The sequence below is a fragment of the Manis javanica genome, chromosome 13, assembly GCF_040802235.1.
Source record: "Manis javanica isolate MJ-LG chromosome 13, MJ_LKY, whole genome shotgun sequence".
NCBI lineage: Eukaryota > Metazoa > Chordata > Mammalia > Pholidota > Manidae > Manis > Manis javanica.
The window spans coordinates 68,551,163-68,569,744 of record NC_133168.1 but is presented as its reverse complement, the minus strand read 5'-3'; the positions used below and the strand labels follow the sequence as shown (position 1 = coordinate 68,569,744).

Sequence of the window (18,582 nt, the reverse complement as noted above, 5' to 3'; positions counted from 1 at the left end):
GAGGACTATAGAATTTCCTATGCCTTGCCAGGTAGACATTAAGACATGGAAAATGCTTGCTGTGGTTCTGCTCTGCTAAGCCTTTCCACATTCCTGGTTTCCCACTTCTGATGCAGTAGTACTTGTTAGGCTGTGAAACTATTAGGAATCAGCATTTCATATACATGCTAATTTTTGCCAGAGAACTACTCTCTGCCAGATTTTTACCTCGTTCCATCAAGATAGTCACCCCAGCAGTCACATAATAGGAGGAGGTAAACTCCTGTTGTGGCTAGGAAACTCTCTGGTACCTCAACAATGAATAGAAATTATCAAAACTCTTGAATGAATGTGTAGAGAAAAGTAAATCTAAATAAGCCAAATATCTGTGAACTAAATTTCTGGTTTAAAAGACTAGTTGTTTTTCTGTTTGTTTAATTCAACTTTCGAAGGAGAAAAGTATGCAATGTTATGTAGGCTTTGAAAGGATAAGCTCAAGATTTTAGGTAGTTCATTACTCTTTGAAGTTTCTCTAAAATGTCACAAAAGTATGATTGCTTAATTGATATATTTTGAAAAAATGTTATTTAATGTATCTGCTCTGATTTCTTTTTAGGTCAGTCTCGATTCTCGAGTTAGAGAGGTGATCAATAGAAATCTGTTGGATCCCAATCCTCACATGTATGAAGATGCCCAACTTCAGATATATACTTTAATGCACAGAGATTCTTTTCCAAGGTTTTTGAACTCTCAAATTTATAAGTCATTTGTTGAAAGTACTGCCAGCTCTACTTCTGAATCTTAATTTTCATTTTGCAAAAAATCAGTTCGGAGGGCTGGGATGGGAAATAAAAGTAGTTAATTAACACCAGAAACTGAGTTCCTGGAGAACTACAGTTTAGCATTCCTCAGGCTACTGTGAAAATACAACCATATGGTCGTTGTCTCCATTTTTATCCAGGTCATCCATGGTTAAGTTTGGAGAAAATACCACATAAAACAATGAATTGCCAAATTGAATTTGTTTTATTCAACACTCATTCTATTTGCAAGTAAACTGTGTTTGTCCTATGAACAGTCTCCTAGTGTATCTCCAGAGACTGCATGTGCATAAAACTGCTTCATTTGCCATGTAGTTGTTGTAATATTTAGTCCAATGGCATAACTTATATCTGTATTTAAGGACTTTGTGCAATATTGTCTTATAAAAATAATTGCCAAAAAATTGGCTGTGTTTTGCATTTTTAAATATAATCTAAGACAGAAAAGGCCAATTTTTAAAGTTGTAACAATGGTATTCCACATGTTATATACTGTGTTCAGTATACTAATTTTGAAGCCAATAATTCTGTACATGAAAAAATGAGCTATTTATCTCTTGGAAAATCCTAATGGGGATTTCTCTGGTTGTTCACTGCCAAAACTGTGGCATTTTCATTACAGAAGAGTTTGCTATGTTAAAAAAATAATAAGAAGAGAAAAAAAGCACAAAAAATTTGAAGATATTCTATCTCAATGACAAAGAATGATACTGTTTTTAATTGTAATAGAAGAAAATGCATCTATGTATATATCAGATGTCCACTACTGTAATTAATTTATTGAAGACTGGCTCTCCAGTTCTAAAATGGTTGTGTAAAGTATGTACTTTAGCAAGAAAAATAATAATAAGCTTGATAACTTAGTTTTGGAATATATTGAAAGGATTTAATAAAGGAATGCCTACATGTAGCATCATAAAATATTTTGAGGAATAGCATCTGTCCTGTGGCATATTTTCCTTGAAAGTAAAATCGAGTGAAAAGCTAAGTTTTTAACCAATGAAAGTTTTATAAAGATTATGAAGAAGATAATTCTCTACTTCAGACCTTAGCTGTTTTCACATTTTATCTTAAGAATGACTTATTTTAAACATGTTAAAACCAAACTATTAATTCTCATCCATAATTGAAAGGCAGTACAGTGCTCAAATCTTCTAGCTGCCATATTATTTTTTATAAGTGCCACTAAATATTTAAGACAAAATATGTGCCTGACATTGGCATGTACTTTTGACACTTATGAAAACAATATCCTTTCATACACACACACACACACACAAAAGTCAGTGTCATATTTATATCAAAGTTACATTTGAATATTAATATCCCCTGAAGCCTATTTTTTTAAACTTAAAACTTAATAAATATAATACTGAGTAACCTAAAATGAAAGTTTTAAAAATATTTATATCCATTGAGAATACTGGCCTTATATTAAGGATGATATTAAAATTATAGGTTTTCTTTGTCATTTTTAACTACCTCTCATTTTTTTAATTTATTAAACTTTTTTTTAAAAAAACAAGTTTGGAGTTTTCTTTTTAAAATTTATTTTACTTGAAAGGTTGGCATCATAAGTTTCTTTTTCCATAAACTTAAAACATTTCAAGAATTGTTTTTTTAAGTAAATTTGATTTTCTAACTTATATAGAATTCAGGAGATATGATTAAAAGGGCTATTATCTAATCCCTATGCAAATATTTTAACTGTTGCCATGTTTGACAAAATGGGATTTTAAAAAAAATTTTGAAGAGTAGAAAATAAATGTTCTGTTTACACTGGCGTTGCTGACTATCCTACCATATTCAGCACTTTTAAATACATTATTTATGAAAATGTAGTTAAACTACAGGATAGAAAAATATTTATGATAATCATTTCTTGTAACAAACGCCTGTTTTTGTCTGAAAGTGTTAGTGCATTAAGATATACTTTATCCATGTCAATTAGATATTTACTATTTGAATAATAGTTTTCAGTAATATGTTGAAAAAAGATAACTATGAAAATGTTTACAGTCATATTTTTTCCTAAAGTGAAGAAAAACCTAAAAGAATCATCACTTGTATTGTGAATTCTATTGTTCTTAAATTATTTAACTTTTTAATTAGAATTGAGTTTATTATGCTACTATGATGTATACATATATATGTTGTAATATCATACTTGTTGCTGAGTTTGAGGCACAATAAGTTGGTGCAAATGATTAGAAAATATGTACTATACTATGATACACCGCATGCATCAATCTTTTTAAATGTAGACTTTATATTCTTGTTGTTACTATGTATAGTGGTGACCTGCTAGTCATGAGTTATCTTTATAAGATACTTTGGACTATGAGATGAATTGTCTGCTTGAAAATTCCTTTACTATTTTACCAAATGTAAAAGATAAGGGCTCTTATAAGGGTCCTAATCTCTAACTTGGGCATTTGTAGAATACAGATTTTGAAGTTAGTATAGCCTTTTAAAATCTGATTAGGAAGTCATGTTGAAAATGATTCTAGAGCAGGTTTACACATCAGCTGTTGGTTACCACGCTAAATGAGCATTTCTGTGCTAAATTCCTGTTTTCGGGGGAGGGGAAGGCTTCTCATTCAATTTCAAAAAATCTTAAAAGTTTCTGAGACTGTGTCTTATATTTGCAACTCTACCAATTTTTAAAGTATGGTCTAATTCCTTCTCTTTTAATTGCAAAACTGTAATAAATTTAAAAACCCTCGACTGGTATCTATGATACCATTCTAAGAGCACAATATTTGTTCTGGTAGAATTTGATTTTTCCTAGTGAGTATATTCTTCCCTGGGGAAAAATTAGCACTTCAGAAGGTTCACTTTGTGTTTCCCAAGATATCTTTATCTGTTAGGTATCTTATTACTGTGAGAATCCGCTAATGCATGCACAAAGAGGTTAATGCTCTTTCTATAGTGCCTAACTTCAGATGTGTCTATAAAAGGAAAGTAGAGGATATAGATTATATATAAATGCATAAAAATAAATTGGAGAGCCAGGTTTCTTCAGAGATGGGTCTTGTACATAGATCATGCTAATAACAATGGATGACATTTCTTATTTACTCTGGATAATTGTTATTATGCTACCCAAAGGTAAAATAGATGTCCCGACAATGTTACAGGGCAGCTCTAAGCACAACAGGTGCATTGGTATATGAACAATAGGAAAAACACACTTTTGGTATCGTTATCAACGTTATGAAGTGCAAAAATCAAGACCATAATGTGGTCTTTTTTTTAATCTTAAAATAATGTACATAGGATGACCAGTTTTGATATTTGGTTATGGTGTATGGGGTGTTTATTTGTATCCTTTTAATGCTTCCCAAGTTCTTAAAAAATATATGTGTATCATATATTTACTTGATAGTTCAGTTTTGCAAAACGACTATAAAAAGAGGTAAATAATGTTTATTTGTTAGGGGCATAAATACATTTTCACTACATGAGGCTGATATAAAATACCTGATTCTTAGTTTTGAATTTATCCATTTTTTCTATACACTTCCAACTTACATTGAAAAAAAAAATTATATTGTAATTATGACAAATTACATTTGCAAGAAATATGTTAAGTGTTTTGAGGAAGAAATACACAAGGAAATTTAAAATAAAATCAGAAAATGATAAGAACTCTTTCAAAAGCCAACTAAAATTTCTTAGATCTAAAATGTCTGTTGATCGAACCCTATTAAACATGAGTTTTGAAAACTTTTGCAATGAATATAGTGGGAAATTATTTTGAGAGGTAGTAAAAATATTGCCCCCCAATTTTTTTGCTTGTGTTTTTATATTGACAGCTTATGACCTTAATTTTCAAATTCTATTTTGCAAACACTTAATATTTTCATATTCTTTCAGTTTTTTAAAATTTCTGACCAATATAAAATGTTTGTTCTCCTGAGAAAACAGTATTCAATCTGTAAACATTTTAGTTATGCCTAATTTGCTACAACTTCAAATATATATCAGTAAAACTGATAATCAAAAACTTTCTTCAGATCTTCCAACACTCTTCACAGTATCCTTGCAACAGACAATAGTGCACAAATTGATAAGTATCATTTCCCAATTAGTGCTAGGCTCTAATTATAAATTCGATTTCAAGTTATATTTCTGTCTCATGTGACTTTTGGACATTTATCTTCTCTGAGCCTGCTTCTTCATCTTCAAATAAGAAGTATGACACTTCATTTACAGCAGAGCCTTGAGAATTGAAATAAACATAGAAAGAGTAGTGTTACATGTTATTTTATCAAAGTTCTCCAGCTAAATAATGATTCCCACCTTTCCAGAATGTATTAGATGCCATTTTAATGCACTTTCCCTCTATTTTTTTAACCATACTTCGAAAATTTGATTTAATCATTCATCTAAAAAATTATGACCAAGCTTATGTTAAGGTAAAGAGGACTATATGCCTATGTTGTTGCATTGTTCAATAATGTGACTCAAAATCACTATTTTCATTTCTCCAACATCACACTCTATCTACGGCCAAGCAATATGTTTCTTTCAATGACATACACACAAGATATATACATGTGTATACATTTGTACATGGGTGTGTATGTGTGTGTATAATATAGTTTAAACCAAAATTTAATTTAGATTTGAAAATTTTATTTCCAGAGGAAATAAAGCAATATTCCCAACAATAGGGAGAATGTAAATATCAAGTAATTTGCCAAGTAAATATGTGGGGATCAAGTAAAACTAAGTTATCAGAGATGGACCATTAGAAAACATTGGTATTGGCATGGTACAGAAAGCATTCTGTTGAATATTAAGGTGGTATGATTTTTTAAATATTTTTACCATCAAAATATGAAAATAAAAGAACAGATGGTTGTGTTTATAAAATTTTCCATGAAGACTTTTATTTTAGAAGTTTTAGATTTACAGAAAAATTACAAAGTTATTACAGAGTGGTTTCCTATATAGCACATGCAGGAGACATGTCCCAATTTATGAACCAGTATCAATGCATTATTAAGTCCACACTTTATTCAGGTTCCCTTACCTTTTACCAAGTGTCCTTTTTTTTTTTGTTCTAGGATCCCATTTAAGATACCACATTACATATAGTTATCATGTCTCCTTAGGCTACTCTTAGCTGTGACAGTTTCTCAAACTTTTTTTGTTTTTGATGACGTTGACAATATTGAGAAGTATTATATTTTATAAAATGTCCCACAATTGGAATAGTCTATTTTTTTTCCATCATTAGACAGGAGTTATCAGTTTTTGGAAGGAAGACCACACAAGTAAAGTGCCATTAGTATCACATGATATCAGAGGTACATACACATCACATGACTTCTCACTGTTGATGCCTTTGATCATCTGGCTGAGGTAGTGTTTAAGTCTCTACACTATAATAAAATTTTAAGAGGTTATATCAGTGGTAGATTTTCTGGACATTTCCACTGAGCTAAAAAATTTTGAACAGATTCCTCACCCCGCTATTAGTTTCCATTAAATGATTGCTAACAAATACTATGAAGCAAATACAATGAACTGGAAAGTGGAGGGGAAAAAATAAAGCTCCAAAACAGTGTTAACTTAAATCTTCACTTAATGGAAGTGAAAGTTATTTTTTCCCCCTTGAACTACCTGTGTAATAATTACTTTAATTTGCTACATCCCTTGGGTAATAAAGATTTTAGTCTTACTGATTATTGAAAAGGGTGATTTAAATTGATGATCATTTTGCTGAGTGCTTTTCCGTATTGCCCTCTACCGAACAATGAACATTGAAATAATGTAAAAGTCTTAATTTTTCTGCTTGCTTTAACCTATTTGTCAAAAATATAATGTTTCTTGTATATGATTTTGGTATGTTTGCTAAATATTAAAAATGATTTCAATGTGGTTCTTTAAAATTTATCATATTGGACGTGTGTTAATTTTTTGCTACCATGTTCATTGTACTTAACCTATATCCATATTTTAGACTCCATCAATATATATTAGTGGAGTAGAAGTTTTGAATGCATGAACACGATTTATGAGATACAATGCTTGGTTATTTTGCAATGCCAGAATAACTGAAGGTACATACAAATTAATAGTTAATCCAGAATACTTTTCCTCCAAGTTAAGTTGTTATGTGTTTTTATTCCCCCTTCCTGAACCTATTTTATTACTTTACCTATGTACAACAGACTTCCAGAAAATGCTAGAATTTTCAACATGTAATAGTATTTGAGCATGACAATAATGTAAGAAAATTTAGAAGTCTTAAACTAAATATATTTCTTTGAGTTTTCAAAGTAAACCAAACTACAGCTGTTTTCATTTGACTATATTGTGGAAACCTATGAATATTATTGTAAAATGCAGATTCATTACACTTTTTAAAAATGTTTTGAATTAATAAAGAATCACCGATGTATCCTTAGATAAGTTACTGTTTCCTCATTGGTGTAACACTACAGGAGTAAAAGATACACTTGTTTATATTATTTATGCATCTGAGGGAAAATAATTTCTGGCTGAATTCTTTACGTTCTACATGGTTATTGCTTGTTATGTTTTTGCACCTTTTATAAAAAGTATACTCTTGAGATGACTTGAGAATTCAGTTGCAAGATTTATCATGTTGAGTTCAAATGACTCCCGTGGCTAAAAAAATTTATAGTTGAATTTAGACTTGGGAAATAGGTATTCTCAGTTGAGATGTGAACAAATTGATCAGTCCTGTTCTACACTTGGTCAGAATTAAAATAAAATGGTTTTCAAACACTATCTTAAAGCAAAACAATTTTATAAAGTAGTGTGCCCTGAATACACACTCAAAGTGAAACGAAGAATTGAGCTTTTAAGTAAGAAAACCTATTTTTGCTTTACATTATTTAGAGTCACCTTATTCTTCCACTTGACTTGTGATTTGTATATAGAGCTAAGGAATGAATAGAGGCAATGCAAGCTCATTTTCTAAGAATTTTATAGCCTCAATAGTTTTGACTAGATGACTTAAGGATGACACCCCTGTCAAGGGCTCCCATATTTTACCATTCGATTTTTTTTTTAAAGAATAGATTACAAGTTTGTGTGTTTTCAGTATTCCCGTTCTCAACGGTGTTGTGAGAAGGCCCTGATTTGATTGAGCCCAGCCCTCGCATTCCCAAGCCTGTCTTGGTTGTATTTATTCCCTCAGATCGATTCCTGCGGTAGGCTGTGAAAAGGTCTTTTGAAAAATGCAAAGCATTATGCCAGTAAACTCCAGTATTCCCCGCAGCAATCCGCTATCAAAGTTTTTTGGGTACAAATAGGAGGCGGGGCTCTGAGGGCTGTGCTGCGCTGTGGTTTATTAAAACACGTAATCATTCAAACTCTTACAAAAGGAACGTTAATTAAGAGCAAATGAGAATGGACGGGCTGGAGACTTGGTGAGGAAGGAAATTACCTGAAAGCAAGTACGTTATGTGGCATATAAAGGGCAGGAAAGCAGATTTTGCGAAATTTTCCGTGGTTGCCTTCAAGTACACCTGTCACGTGCTCATTAACAGCCTTATTCACCGTCAGAAAGAGACTGAGGAGGAAAAAGTAAGTGAGGTAAACATACACACATTGATGCCCATCCAACAATTTGCTCTTCGAGACAAAAGGCCAGGAGAGGCCTCCTCTGGCCGTGACCTCAGCCCTCGCAGCGACAGTACCCTGCCTTCCACTGCGGTACTTGAAATCCTCATTCAGTGGTTAGGAAACAAATCCCCGACGTCAGAAAACAGGAGTGGCCACCTGCAGCTTTCCCTTTGTTGCCCAGCACACCCTGGTACATCCGAGGAAGGGTTTCTACCCGAGTTCCTAGAGGATGCGCGCAGGGACTTCAAGACCCAATTGCTTTCCGTTCTGCCCTCTCAACTTCCGGCCCTGGCGAAAGATGCGCCCTTAAATGCTTAGCCGGAAGTTCCCTCCGAGGCTTCCTGGCTTCCTTGCTCCGCGGTGTCGCGAGACTCGCTGTGATCAAACTTCCGGCTCTGGTCGGCCTCGGTCTTTCCGGCTTGGGAATGCGCTCCCGGGTTCTGTCGAGCGCCGCTTGGTGTCTTTGGACCCGCCGGGCAGCTGGCCCGACCCGTCGGCACATGAGTTGTGGTGGCCTGCCGCTGGAAGAGCTGTTCGTGCGCGGCGGACCCTTACGGTCCTTCCTGGAGCGCCAGGCAGGGTGTGAGGCCCACCTGAAGGTCAGGGGACCTGAGCTGGTGGCCGTGGCCAAACTGCTGCGGGAGAAAGAGCAGGAGCTGCAGGAGACCGAGCACTTGCTGCGTGGTAAGGGCCGGGCCCAGGGGAGCAGTATTCAGAGCAGATTCCTGACTCTTCGTTTGCCTTTTCCACAAAGCCGCTGGTCAGATGACCGCATTTTGCCGGAGCTTGAAGCTGTTCACTCAGTTGCATCCCGTTTTCGTTTGGATCCGAGGTCAGTGCATCTTGTGCACTCTGATTTCTTCTGTTTGAGCCTTTGACAGTGGCTCCCCCGTGACAGTGCTCCACCCCTTTTTACAGAACTTCAGTTGGCGTTTATTGCTTGAGTACTGTCTGGCGGAAGATCAAGGACTAATAAAGCTCTATCCTTAGGGGCTGCAGAACAGTGTTTCTCAAAGTATGGTAAAGGGACCACCTACAATAGTGTCAGGAGACGTGCATGCTAAATCCAGACTTAGGACTAAGCATCCGAGACCTGTAAATATGCATTGACAAGTTTTCCAAGTGATTCGTGTGCATTCGAATCTGTATGGGGCCTAAGTTTTTGCATTCCTGCAGCTCCCAGGATTGCCCATGGGCCATGCTTTTGGTAGCAAATAGCTCAAGAGAGGGTCGCAGCCTTTTCGGGGAGAGAGAACTATAGTACAGCTGAAAGGTAAAAACAAATAGTATAAAAACCTAGGAGACTAAGGGGAGCTTGTTGGGCAGGCCTTGTTCAGACTAAGAGGACAAACCTTAGGGGATATTCTAACAGTTTAGCCTTCATCGACCGGGGAAAATTTGTGGACATAGAAACCAGACACCAACAAAGCCAGAAATACATAGTATTTAAGGAGCAGGTAAAGGAGGATGCTTATAAAAGATTAAAAAATGAGCAGGCAGAGTTTTGGGACCTTGAATAAGATAAATGAAGCTGTAGAAACCAATTAAAATACTGAAATAAATCTTTAGGTTTGGCAATTTTGTCAACGGTGATTTGAATAAAAAATGTTAATATGATTATGGAATCCAGTGTAACAACTTGAGAAGTAATGGGAATTAACAAAAGAGGAGTAATAAACATGGTATTCAATCTCCAGGAGTTTGAGAAAAAGGGATGACAACAAGTGGTGAACTTGAAGGATGGAAGTGTAAAGGACCCTTTTATGATGGGGAAAACAGGCATTTTTGTAAGCAGAGGAGAAAGTGGCAGGCATGTGGTAGGTACCCAGTAAACATGTACTGATTAATAATACTGAAGGACAAATTAAAGGATTAGTGTATTTCCATTGCCTAGGAAGAACTTCCTGGTCTAACCGCTCCAGAGTGATGTCCAACAGAGTAGCCACAGTGGCTACTGAGCACCTGTCATATGGCTGGTCTGAACTGAGATGGGCTGTTGGTATAAAATACATAACAGATTTCAAAAACTTACTATGTACAAAAATTTGTATTTTTTGGTTACATGTTAAAATGGTTGTTTTGGGTATAGTGGGTTAAGTAAAATGTGTTAAAATTAAATTACTTTTGGACTTTAGTTTTAATCTCCTTAACATTATAGAACATTGTATTTCATAACTGAAAGGCACCTTAGAGATATCCAGCCAAGACCTTTCACTTTACTCCTGAGATAACTGAGACTCAGAGAAGCTGGATGAGAACCTTAGTGGCTGAACTAGAGCTAGAATTAATTTTTCCTTCCCTAATTCAACACATTTTCTGGTTTTCTTCTGTATTAAATTCTTGCCTTTCCACTAACACTTCCTGGACTTGGCTTATCTCACTTTTTGCTGTTGTCATCCTCTCTTCTTAAGTTAATCATCTTTCTTTTTTTCTGCACATCCCAATATAAGCACAAAAAGAACTCCTTCAATGTGCTATTTTAATACTTAATCACATAGTGTTTTAGATTGTTATTCTTGGTTTATCTCCCCTAAAAAAATACAAAGAAACTAAAACCTAAGATCCTTCCTTGAAGGCAGGTCTTACATATATATTATTCCCAGTTCCCAACATGGTTCTTAATAAATGGATGAACATACAAACTGATACTTTTAGAAGAGTTTGGTTTTTGACAGAGAGAAAAATTTGTAATTGCTAAAAATATTTCCCCTTCTCTCCCTTCTGTAGGCTGGCTGCATGTTGTCCATAGGACAGAGGAATGATAAAGGATATTTTGTAAGATAAAAATTAAAACTCAAAGATGCACTAAGAATTAGGGTAAAAGAGGAGAGAAAGGAGCACTTCATGTAAGCTTTCTGTAAACACTGACCAGGGTCTAAATGTTTGAGTGGATACTTATTTTATATTAATGAAACATTTACTAATAAGACTAATAAAATAACTTTTCACTTTTTAATTCAGTTTTGGTTTAACTGATGGAGCCTTCTATTCTCTCCTGGTCCAACTAGTTCACTGCATTCATTTATTACTGTACAGTTTAATTTGGAAAACTAGCTGTGTATTTGTTAGTATGTTATGGAGGCAGAATTATAGAAAGAAAAGTTTGGTAGCTTCTTTATATTCTTCTACAGAGATTTTTTTTCCTATAATTTTGCTTATACTTTTGTCATCAGGAAAGTTTATTCCTTTTTTTTAAGTACATGTTTGTGAAAACTAAAAATTTACTTAAAATTAATGGCAATTATTTAAAAGGCTGAGAAAGATACTTTATTTTCCCTTCAACTCCAAAAAAAATGAAACTGTTAGCTTGAACTCAGATGGCAATTTAATACTAATTATTGCCTTTTTTTCTTAGATGAAAATGAAGACTTAAGAAAACTTGCAGAGAGTGAAATAAATGTGTGTCAAAAAAAAATAACTCAGTTGAAGCATCAGGTATGGATTTATGCAAAAAATAAAGGATTCATGCTATTACTTCTAATAACTTATTTATTATAAGTTCATAAAAACAATTTAAGAACTAACCAGCTTGGTAGTATTTAGAATTATAAACTTTTTAAAGCATGCTCCATGTGGTCCAATTTTTATATACTAAAAATTGCAGGATACAAAAAATAGTATAGAGCTCTGAAAGAAAAATATCACGTTAATAGGATTTGCTGTGGCAATGACATAATTGGTTTTATGTTTCTCTTTGGGATTTTTAAGGGGGGTCTGGGGGTAAATGATGAGAAGAGGTTTTGGAGTAATATTTCTTTGTCTTTGTGTCTCTGGCACTATTAGAGTGTCAGGCCCTAGGGTAAGGCCTCTGAATTTTTAGAACTGAATTGTATTGCTTTGGTTTTATATCTAGGAGAATTGCAGGAGAACATCCAGAGTTAGATGAAAAGTTATCATTATATGAAATCAGAACCATGCTTCGCTAATTCTGCAGAGCATGAAGGTTTACAGCAGCTACCTCTGGAGATCTGAGTAAAAGAACATAAGAATGAAACCCAGGAAGAGGGTTTTAATTTAGAGATTCTCTCTCATCTCTACCCAAATGTGGAAATTAAAAAATTGACATTCCCTACACCTGCTCTAGAAGCAAAGTTCCATTACAGCGTGAAAAGTCTCTTGTAACTTGCCTTCTACCCATTTCCTAAATTTTGTGAAATAGGACATACGTATTAAGTTTGCTGACTGACTAGAAATTAGCAAATAGATGTAAGTTCTATCACTGGTTAGTTCAGGATCTGAACGGTCAGCTTGTATTGGCATAGGCTAGAGAGATGGAAGAGTAGTGACAACGGGAGCTCCCAACCTGCGTAAAGTGGTATTTTGGAATTCAGATAGATATGTGCAAATTCTGGCTCCTCCACTTTCTAGCTATATGATAATGGGCAGCTAGATTACCCAACTGAACTGAACTTAATTAAATTCAGTTTTCACATATTAAGGAGGAGCTGTTAATATTCCTACCCAAGCTTGATTTAAGAATTAAAGTACTTAATGTGCTTAGCAGAGTGCATGTCATATATTGAAGAACCATTAAATGTTGGTAGCTTTTTTTACTTAATTTACCTAATCTGGGAAGCTTTTATTCTATATGAAAAGTACTTAACTTTCATAATTAGTACTTAACTGTGAAAATATTATTGTAATGGAAGGCTTATTTAGGCATAAGGATTTGAGCTCTTAGGCCTGCTATGCCAGTAACCAGCACTTTGCCCTTGACAAGCCATTTCATCTGTTAACCTCATCTTCCTTTACATGTAAAATGAGGGAATTGAACCAAGTTACCTCTGAAGGCCTTTTCAGTTCCAAACTTCCAAGTTTCTCTTCCATATTAAAGAAGCTTAAAAAAAATACAAATACAATTTGAGTGCTTTTTTAATTTCCTGCCATACTAGGCTGTCCAGTTCAAAAGGGTAGAGTTAGAATCGTTTTTTGCATTCTACACACAATATAGTGCCCTAATCACAGCATGCACTTAGTTATTAACTGAACAGAGAATTGATACATGAATACCAAAAAGAAATAAAAACAAACCTGTAAGGTTTAGGTGAACCTTATGGCATTTATAATGTAGTTGTAACAATAATTTTTAGGAGTTACACATTATGTGATTCTAATTAACAAGATGGAAGAACAGTGATCAGCAATATTAAATTATTTGCTTAGAGAAACTTTATTTAAAAGCTTGCATCTAATTATTTAACTTTTTAAATTTAAATTCTTATTTTTGTTGTATTTACAGATTATCTTACTTTTGGTTCCCTCAGAAGAAACAGATGGAAATGACTTAATCCTGGAGGTAACTGCAGGAGTAGGGGGTCAGGAGGCAATGTTGTTTACTTCAGAGATATTTGATATGTATCAGCAATATGCTGCATTTAAAAGATGGCATTTTGAAACCCTGGAATATTTTCCAAGTGAAATAGGTCAGTAAACTGTTGTATTGGTCTTGGGTAAAGTGTAGATTTATCTATCTACATGTGTTCTAGGAAAAGGGTTGGAAAGACCATGATTAGGCTTTAGAATTTATGAGTAAGGAAGCTTAAGTAGTTTTATGCACACCATTTATGTAATAATTTTGAATGCAAATATACCAATTTTGAAATGGCCTATAAAATGTTACTCATTCAGTACTAACCACTGAATGACTTCAAAAAAATTTTGACATGGTATTGAATAGTTCATTAACACCATAAATGCTTCATGTTTACTAATCATAAGCAAAGAGTTTAAAGCACTGAATATTAGATTTAAGTTTTCTAGTATGTTTTATGATCTGTGTTTTTTATATCGTTTTGTAGCTCTTAAATATATTTCAAGGTAGACGTGATGGTCAATTGTTAATAAATGAAAGCATAATGAATAGAATTGTTTTCCTAATATTTTCAAGGTGGCCTTAGACATGCATCTGCTAGCATTGGAGGTCCAGAAGCTTATAAACACCTGAAATTTGAAGGAGGTGTGCACAGGGTACAAAGAGTGCCGAAGACAGAGAAACAAGGCCGCATCCATACCAGCACCATGACTGTAGCTGTATTACCCCAACCTACTGAGGTAAGGCATCACTGGCCCCTCGCCTTGGAGTCCCGGGCCTACCACTCTGCCTGGCTCCCACAGTAACACTCACTTGGCTGAACTGAGTATCTCCTTTCCTTACCACCTTCATCATATATCCTGGCTTGTTTTTGAGAATCTGTTATTTCAGTTCACAATATAAGATTATACAGTGAATGTTAAGAAGGATGTATAAATGATCTAATCTTACATTGTTTATTAATTTTCTCCTCCACTAAACTTAAAGTAGTTATTTTGAGGTCATCTCTTTGGGAGAAACAATATTAACCAAATTTAAATAGGATTTAAGACTGATTATCTTAAAAAGTGACATTTGCTTTGTCTGACTAGTTCCCAGAGTATTAAGCAAGAATGCTGTTTTAATGGTTAACTGCTTAATAGAATTGCTACTTCATAACCTGATCACATAAAAATGGAAATATATTGTTAAAAAGTTCATGATGAGTATGCTTTATTCCTACACAGCAAATTCTAAGTCTATGTAATGTTTGTAAAATAACTTATTTGGGCAATTCTATTTTGCTTATAACCCTTCTACTCAAAGTGATAGGAAATATTCGACTTGTTTTTCATGGTGAAGTATGAATGATTTGAGGAGAAATTTAATTGAGGGTTTGTTAATTTTGGGAAAAAGTGTTATTTGACTCTCTCATAGGGTTAATGGAACTCCTTTCTTTAGATCTGATTTTTGTGAGAAGCCTAGAGGAGGAACAGAATACTTAAGGGAGAGAGTGAAGGAGAGTAAATGGCAGAAGCCACACCTAGATACTAGTCACATTGGTTTAAGCATCTTGGGGGATGGAAGGAGTTTTCAGGAAAAGATGGTGACCTTGGGTCCATGTATTATCTTATTTAATTCTTCTAGCAACCATAAAAGGAAGCCACAGAGGGAAACATGGAGGGCCTATGAATGGAAGGATTTCTCCTGCCAGGGCTGTGGACATGTCGCAAAGTGGTCCATAGTTGCTCACAAAACAGAGCTTTTTAAATCTGGTGTTTTTGTTGGTGACTCCCTTACAAAATATTATTCTGGTATCAGATCCCAGTGTACTTATGAATGGAGTCTACCTCTGAACTTCTTGGCTTTGCCATTTCTATTTGTCTTTCTTCTGCCACCAGATGTATTTAAATCCTCCTTTATTTAAAATTAAGTCCTTCTAATAATTCTTCAGCTAGCATTTTTCCTCTGCTAAAGTCTTTTTGAACTCCCAGTATTCCACAGAAATATAATTTTAGCTCTTACTTAACATTTGTAATAAGTAATTTCTACTGTTTATATGGTAAGAAGAGGAGAATTTACAGAGAAGTCCAGTTTTTGAGGACCAGGATTTGTTTTTGTTTTGTATTATATTTTGATCCACTACTCTTCTAAAAAGAAAAGCTAAAAAATGGTATCCTTTTCAACTACTTTCTATTCTTAAAATTAAACCTTCTAAATGTATGTAAATTATGTGACATGTATATATAAATGGATGGTTCTTGCCTCTGAACAGTTCACACATGTAATATTTTTATATTACATTCCTCTTATGTATAGATTAATCTGGTGATTAACCCTAAAGATTTGAGGATTGAGACAAAGCGAGCCAGCGGAGCTGGGGGGCAGCATGTAAACACCACAGACAGTGCTGTCCGGATAGTTCATCTCCCAACAGGTAAGTGCTTGCTTCTTCCACATGAAACATGGAAAAAAGAAACAAATTCTCAGTGACTTGACTAATTTTCTACTGAAATAGTCTCAGTTACTAAAGGAATATATGCTGCTAAGGAGTGTTATTAAATACTTAATTTATTTAGAATCCTTAGCTGAAACTCTGCAGGATAATTGCAAAGCCAGGCAGACAGAAGGATGTAAGCCCAGGGAATTTCTATGTTGATGACTGAAGAGAAGATGTGGACAGTTTAGGTAGCTTTCTGAAGTTTATACTTAGCATATATCACTATTTTTAAAAAGTCCTCACAGTGAAGTCATTCACTGTGAGTTCTTTTTTTGTCAGAAAGCACTCTAAATCATTAGTTCTTAACCTTTTTTGATGAAGGAAGGACGTGAACTCCTCTGAGAAAATGAAAGCTTGAACGCACTGCCCAGAAACATGCTTGCATAGAAAGTCTGCATATAATTTCAGAGGCTTTCTTTAAGGTTTATCCACAGACCTGGTATTTTGATTCTAGTTAGTTAGGTAGTGGAGCTTTATCTAAGTACTTCTTAAGCCTTTAACATACTACTAGGTAGAACCAAATGTGTTTTGTAAGTACTACTGCAGTGGCTTACATGTGATAAAGGACGTATGGATTGCAAACTTCAGTTATCTAGAAATGTAAGAATCTCTTCAGATGACAGTCTTAAATAAGCCTAATTCCCATTGGTCAGTAGTGGTTGATGGTACTGATGGATTGGTATGTTTTTGTTTTTTTTACTAGGACATCCTCATTGAAACATCAAGGTGATATGTAATACAAAGTATATTAACAGAAATAGAAAAGAATGGATGGAAATTCTCAAAAATTAGTAATGGCCTCTAGTAACAGATTAACTTCTTCATAATTTTTGTCTCTATGTTGAGTAGTTATTACTTCAAAAAATGTATGGGCCACTAGCTGAGGACATGGGAAACAATGCATATTCAATGCTTTTAGTATGGAAATGCTTTGTACTATAGCTCAAACTTAAATTTTCATTTTTCTGATAACTCTGTAAATTATAGTTTTCCTGAGTCCTATTTTTTCTTGTCATAAAGGAAGAAGAAAAAGGATGAGAAGGAAAAGGACTATTCCTTTAATAATAAATGAAGATTTTTCCATTATAACTTTTTAATTCTCATAATACTATTCAGGTGTTGTTTCTGAATGTCAGCAAGAGAGATCTCAACTGAAAAACAGGGAGATGGCTATGAAAAAGTTACGTGCAAAACTGTACAGCATGCACCTAGAAGAAGAAACAAACAAAAGATACAATGCCAGAAAAATTCAGGTAAAATTGAATTTTAAAAATGCTTCTAAAAGATAAAAATATTTTAAGTAAACTGATTTTTACATGTTAAAATTGTTTCATGTATTTGTCAAAATGAGAAAATAATTCAAGTAGCTCAACCCAGGGCTATCCTTTTCTTAAAGTAATTTTACACTTCTGTCCCATTTTTTTGTATTCAAGTGTTTTTCTCAGACTTTAAATCAAAGTTACTAAAAAAAACATATAGAGTCCCTATTAATTTTGAATCCTCTGAAAATTATGGAAGAAAGTTGGAAAGCAAACTGCCTTCCTTCCTTCCTGTTTATGTAGAGCCCTTTTACTAACTCCTTATTATGGGAAAATCATCACTGAACATGACCAGTTTAATCCAGAGGTTTAAACATTTAGCTACCATCTGAAATCTGGTCTGTGCCAGGCTGTATGTATCCATCATCACTGTTTAGTAGGTATTAGTTGCCTGTATTCTACAGATGGGAAAACTAAAATTTAGAGTTGAAATAGTTTGAAATCATAGAGCATTGAAATGACAGAGGATTCAGATACTAATCTGAATTTTTTAAAGCCTATATTCTTTTCGTCTATTATGTTCCCATATCATTTGAGGATTCAAAGTGTTTTAAAACCTAGTTCTTACACATTGTGTTTCAAATTATAAATCAAGAGCTTCATCTCCAGATAATTTAAAGTTGTAGGTTTTGTTGCCCTGAGTCTAACTGTATCTCATATCTTTTTTTTAATAGATTGGAACTAAAGGAAGGTCAGAGAAAATAAGAACATATAACTTTCCACAGAATCGGGTCACAGATCACAGAATAAATAAGTCACACCATGATCTTGAAACTTTTATGCAAGGAGAATATCTACTGGATGAATTTGTACAGTCATTGAAGGACTATGCTGATTATGAATCTTTAGTAGAAATTATTTCCAAAAAAAACTGATTTGTTATTGACTTTTATAGCTTATGAAAATTTTACAGCAAATCACATCATGTGTAAATACCAGTGTTCTCTTGAAAAACATGAATGAAGTAAGAGTTTAGAATCTTTCAGTGTATTAGTAAAAAACATACAATATAATCATGACTCTGGTTGTGTATTTTGGACTCTTACAAAAGTAGACAAAAGAAAA

General features: G+C 34.1%; 2 protein-coding genes and 1 long non-coding RNA gene across 6 annotated transcripts in view; 2 read left to right on the top strand and 1 right to left on the bottom strand.

Annotated features, from left to right (window-relative positions):
• The window catches only part of RGS17 (regulator of G protein signaling 17), an 86,210-nt gene extending 82,149 nt beyond the window's left edge, over positions 1–4,061 (top strand). For both annotated transcript variants that reach the window (XM_037023346.2, XM_037023351.2), the window contains exon 5: positions 596–4,061. In XM_037023346.2, the coding sequence (XP_036879241.1) occupies positions 596–784 (189 nt within the window). In that variant the 3' untranslated portion in view covers positions 785–4,061. The remainder of the gene's footprint in view (positions 1–595) is intronic.
• A 152-nt stretch (positions 4,062–4,213) lies between these two features.
• On the bottom strand, positions 4,214–8,647 carry LOC118973361 (uncharacterized). The gene is made up of 2 exons (XR_012124326.1): positions 8,230–8,647; positions 4,214–5,024 (listed from the first exon to the last, which is right to left on the bottom strand). It is a non-coding gene; the product is annotated as an uncharacterized lncRNA (long non-coding RNA).
• A 140-nt stretch (positions 8,648–8,787) lies between these two features.
• MTRF1L (mitochondrial translation release factor 1 like) lies at positions 8,788–18,530 on the top strand. 3 transcript variants are annotated; one of them, XM_037023291.2, is made up of 7 exons: positions 8,791–9,092; positions 11,764–11,843; positions 13,648–13,831; positions 14,296–14,459; positions 16,018–16,135; positions 17,315–17,451; positions 18,192–18,530. In XM_037023291.2, the coding sequence occupies exons 1-7, from the start codon at positions 8,834–8,836 to the stop codon at positions 18,390–18,392; spliced, it is 1,143 nt and encodes a 380-aa protein (XP_036879186.2). In that variant the 5' UTR covers positions 8,791–8,833; the 3' UTR covers positions 18,393–18,530. The 3 variants fall into 3 exon arrangements, 2 of the variants coding, with proteins under 2 accessions (XP_036879186.2, XP_036879204.2); XM_037023309.2 differs by having other exon boundaries at positions 8,886–9,240; XR_012124325.1 differs by lacking the exons at positions 17,315–17,451; positions 18,192–18,530 and having other exon boundaries at positions 8,788–9,092; positions 13,648–13,704; positions 16,018–16,136.
• The last annotated feature ends 52 nt before the right edge of the window (positions 18,531–18,582 follow it).

What these genes read in the sequence shown, in the direction of transcription:
- MTRF1L (XM_037023291.2), top strand. Translation starts at nt 8,834, where the DNA reads ATGCGCTCCCGGGTTCTGTCGAGCGCCGCTTGGTGTCTTTGGACCCGC. An exon ending in GATAGTTCATCTCCCAACAG is followed by an intron (nt 16,136 to 17,314) that starts GTAAGTGCTTGC and finishes AATACTATTCAG; the next exon opens with GTGTTGTTTCTGAATGTCAG. An exon ending in ACAATGCCAGAAAAATTCAG is followed by an intron (nt 17,452 to 18,191) that starts GTAAAATTGAAT and finishes TTTTTTTAATAG; the next exon opens with ATTGGAACTAAAGGAAGGTC.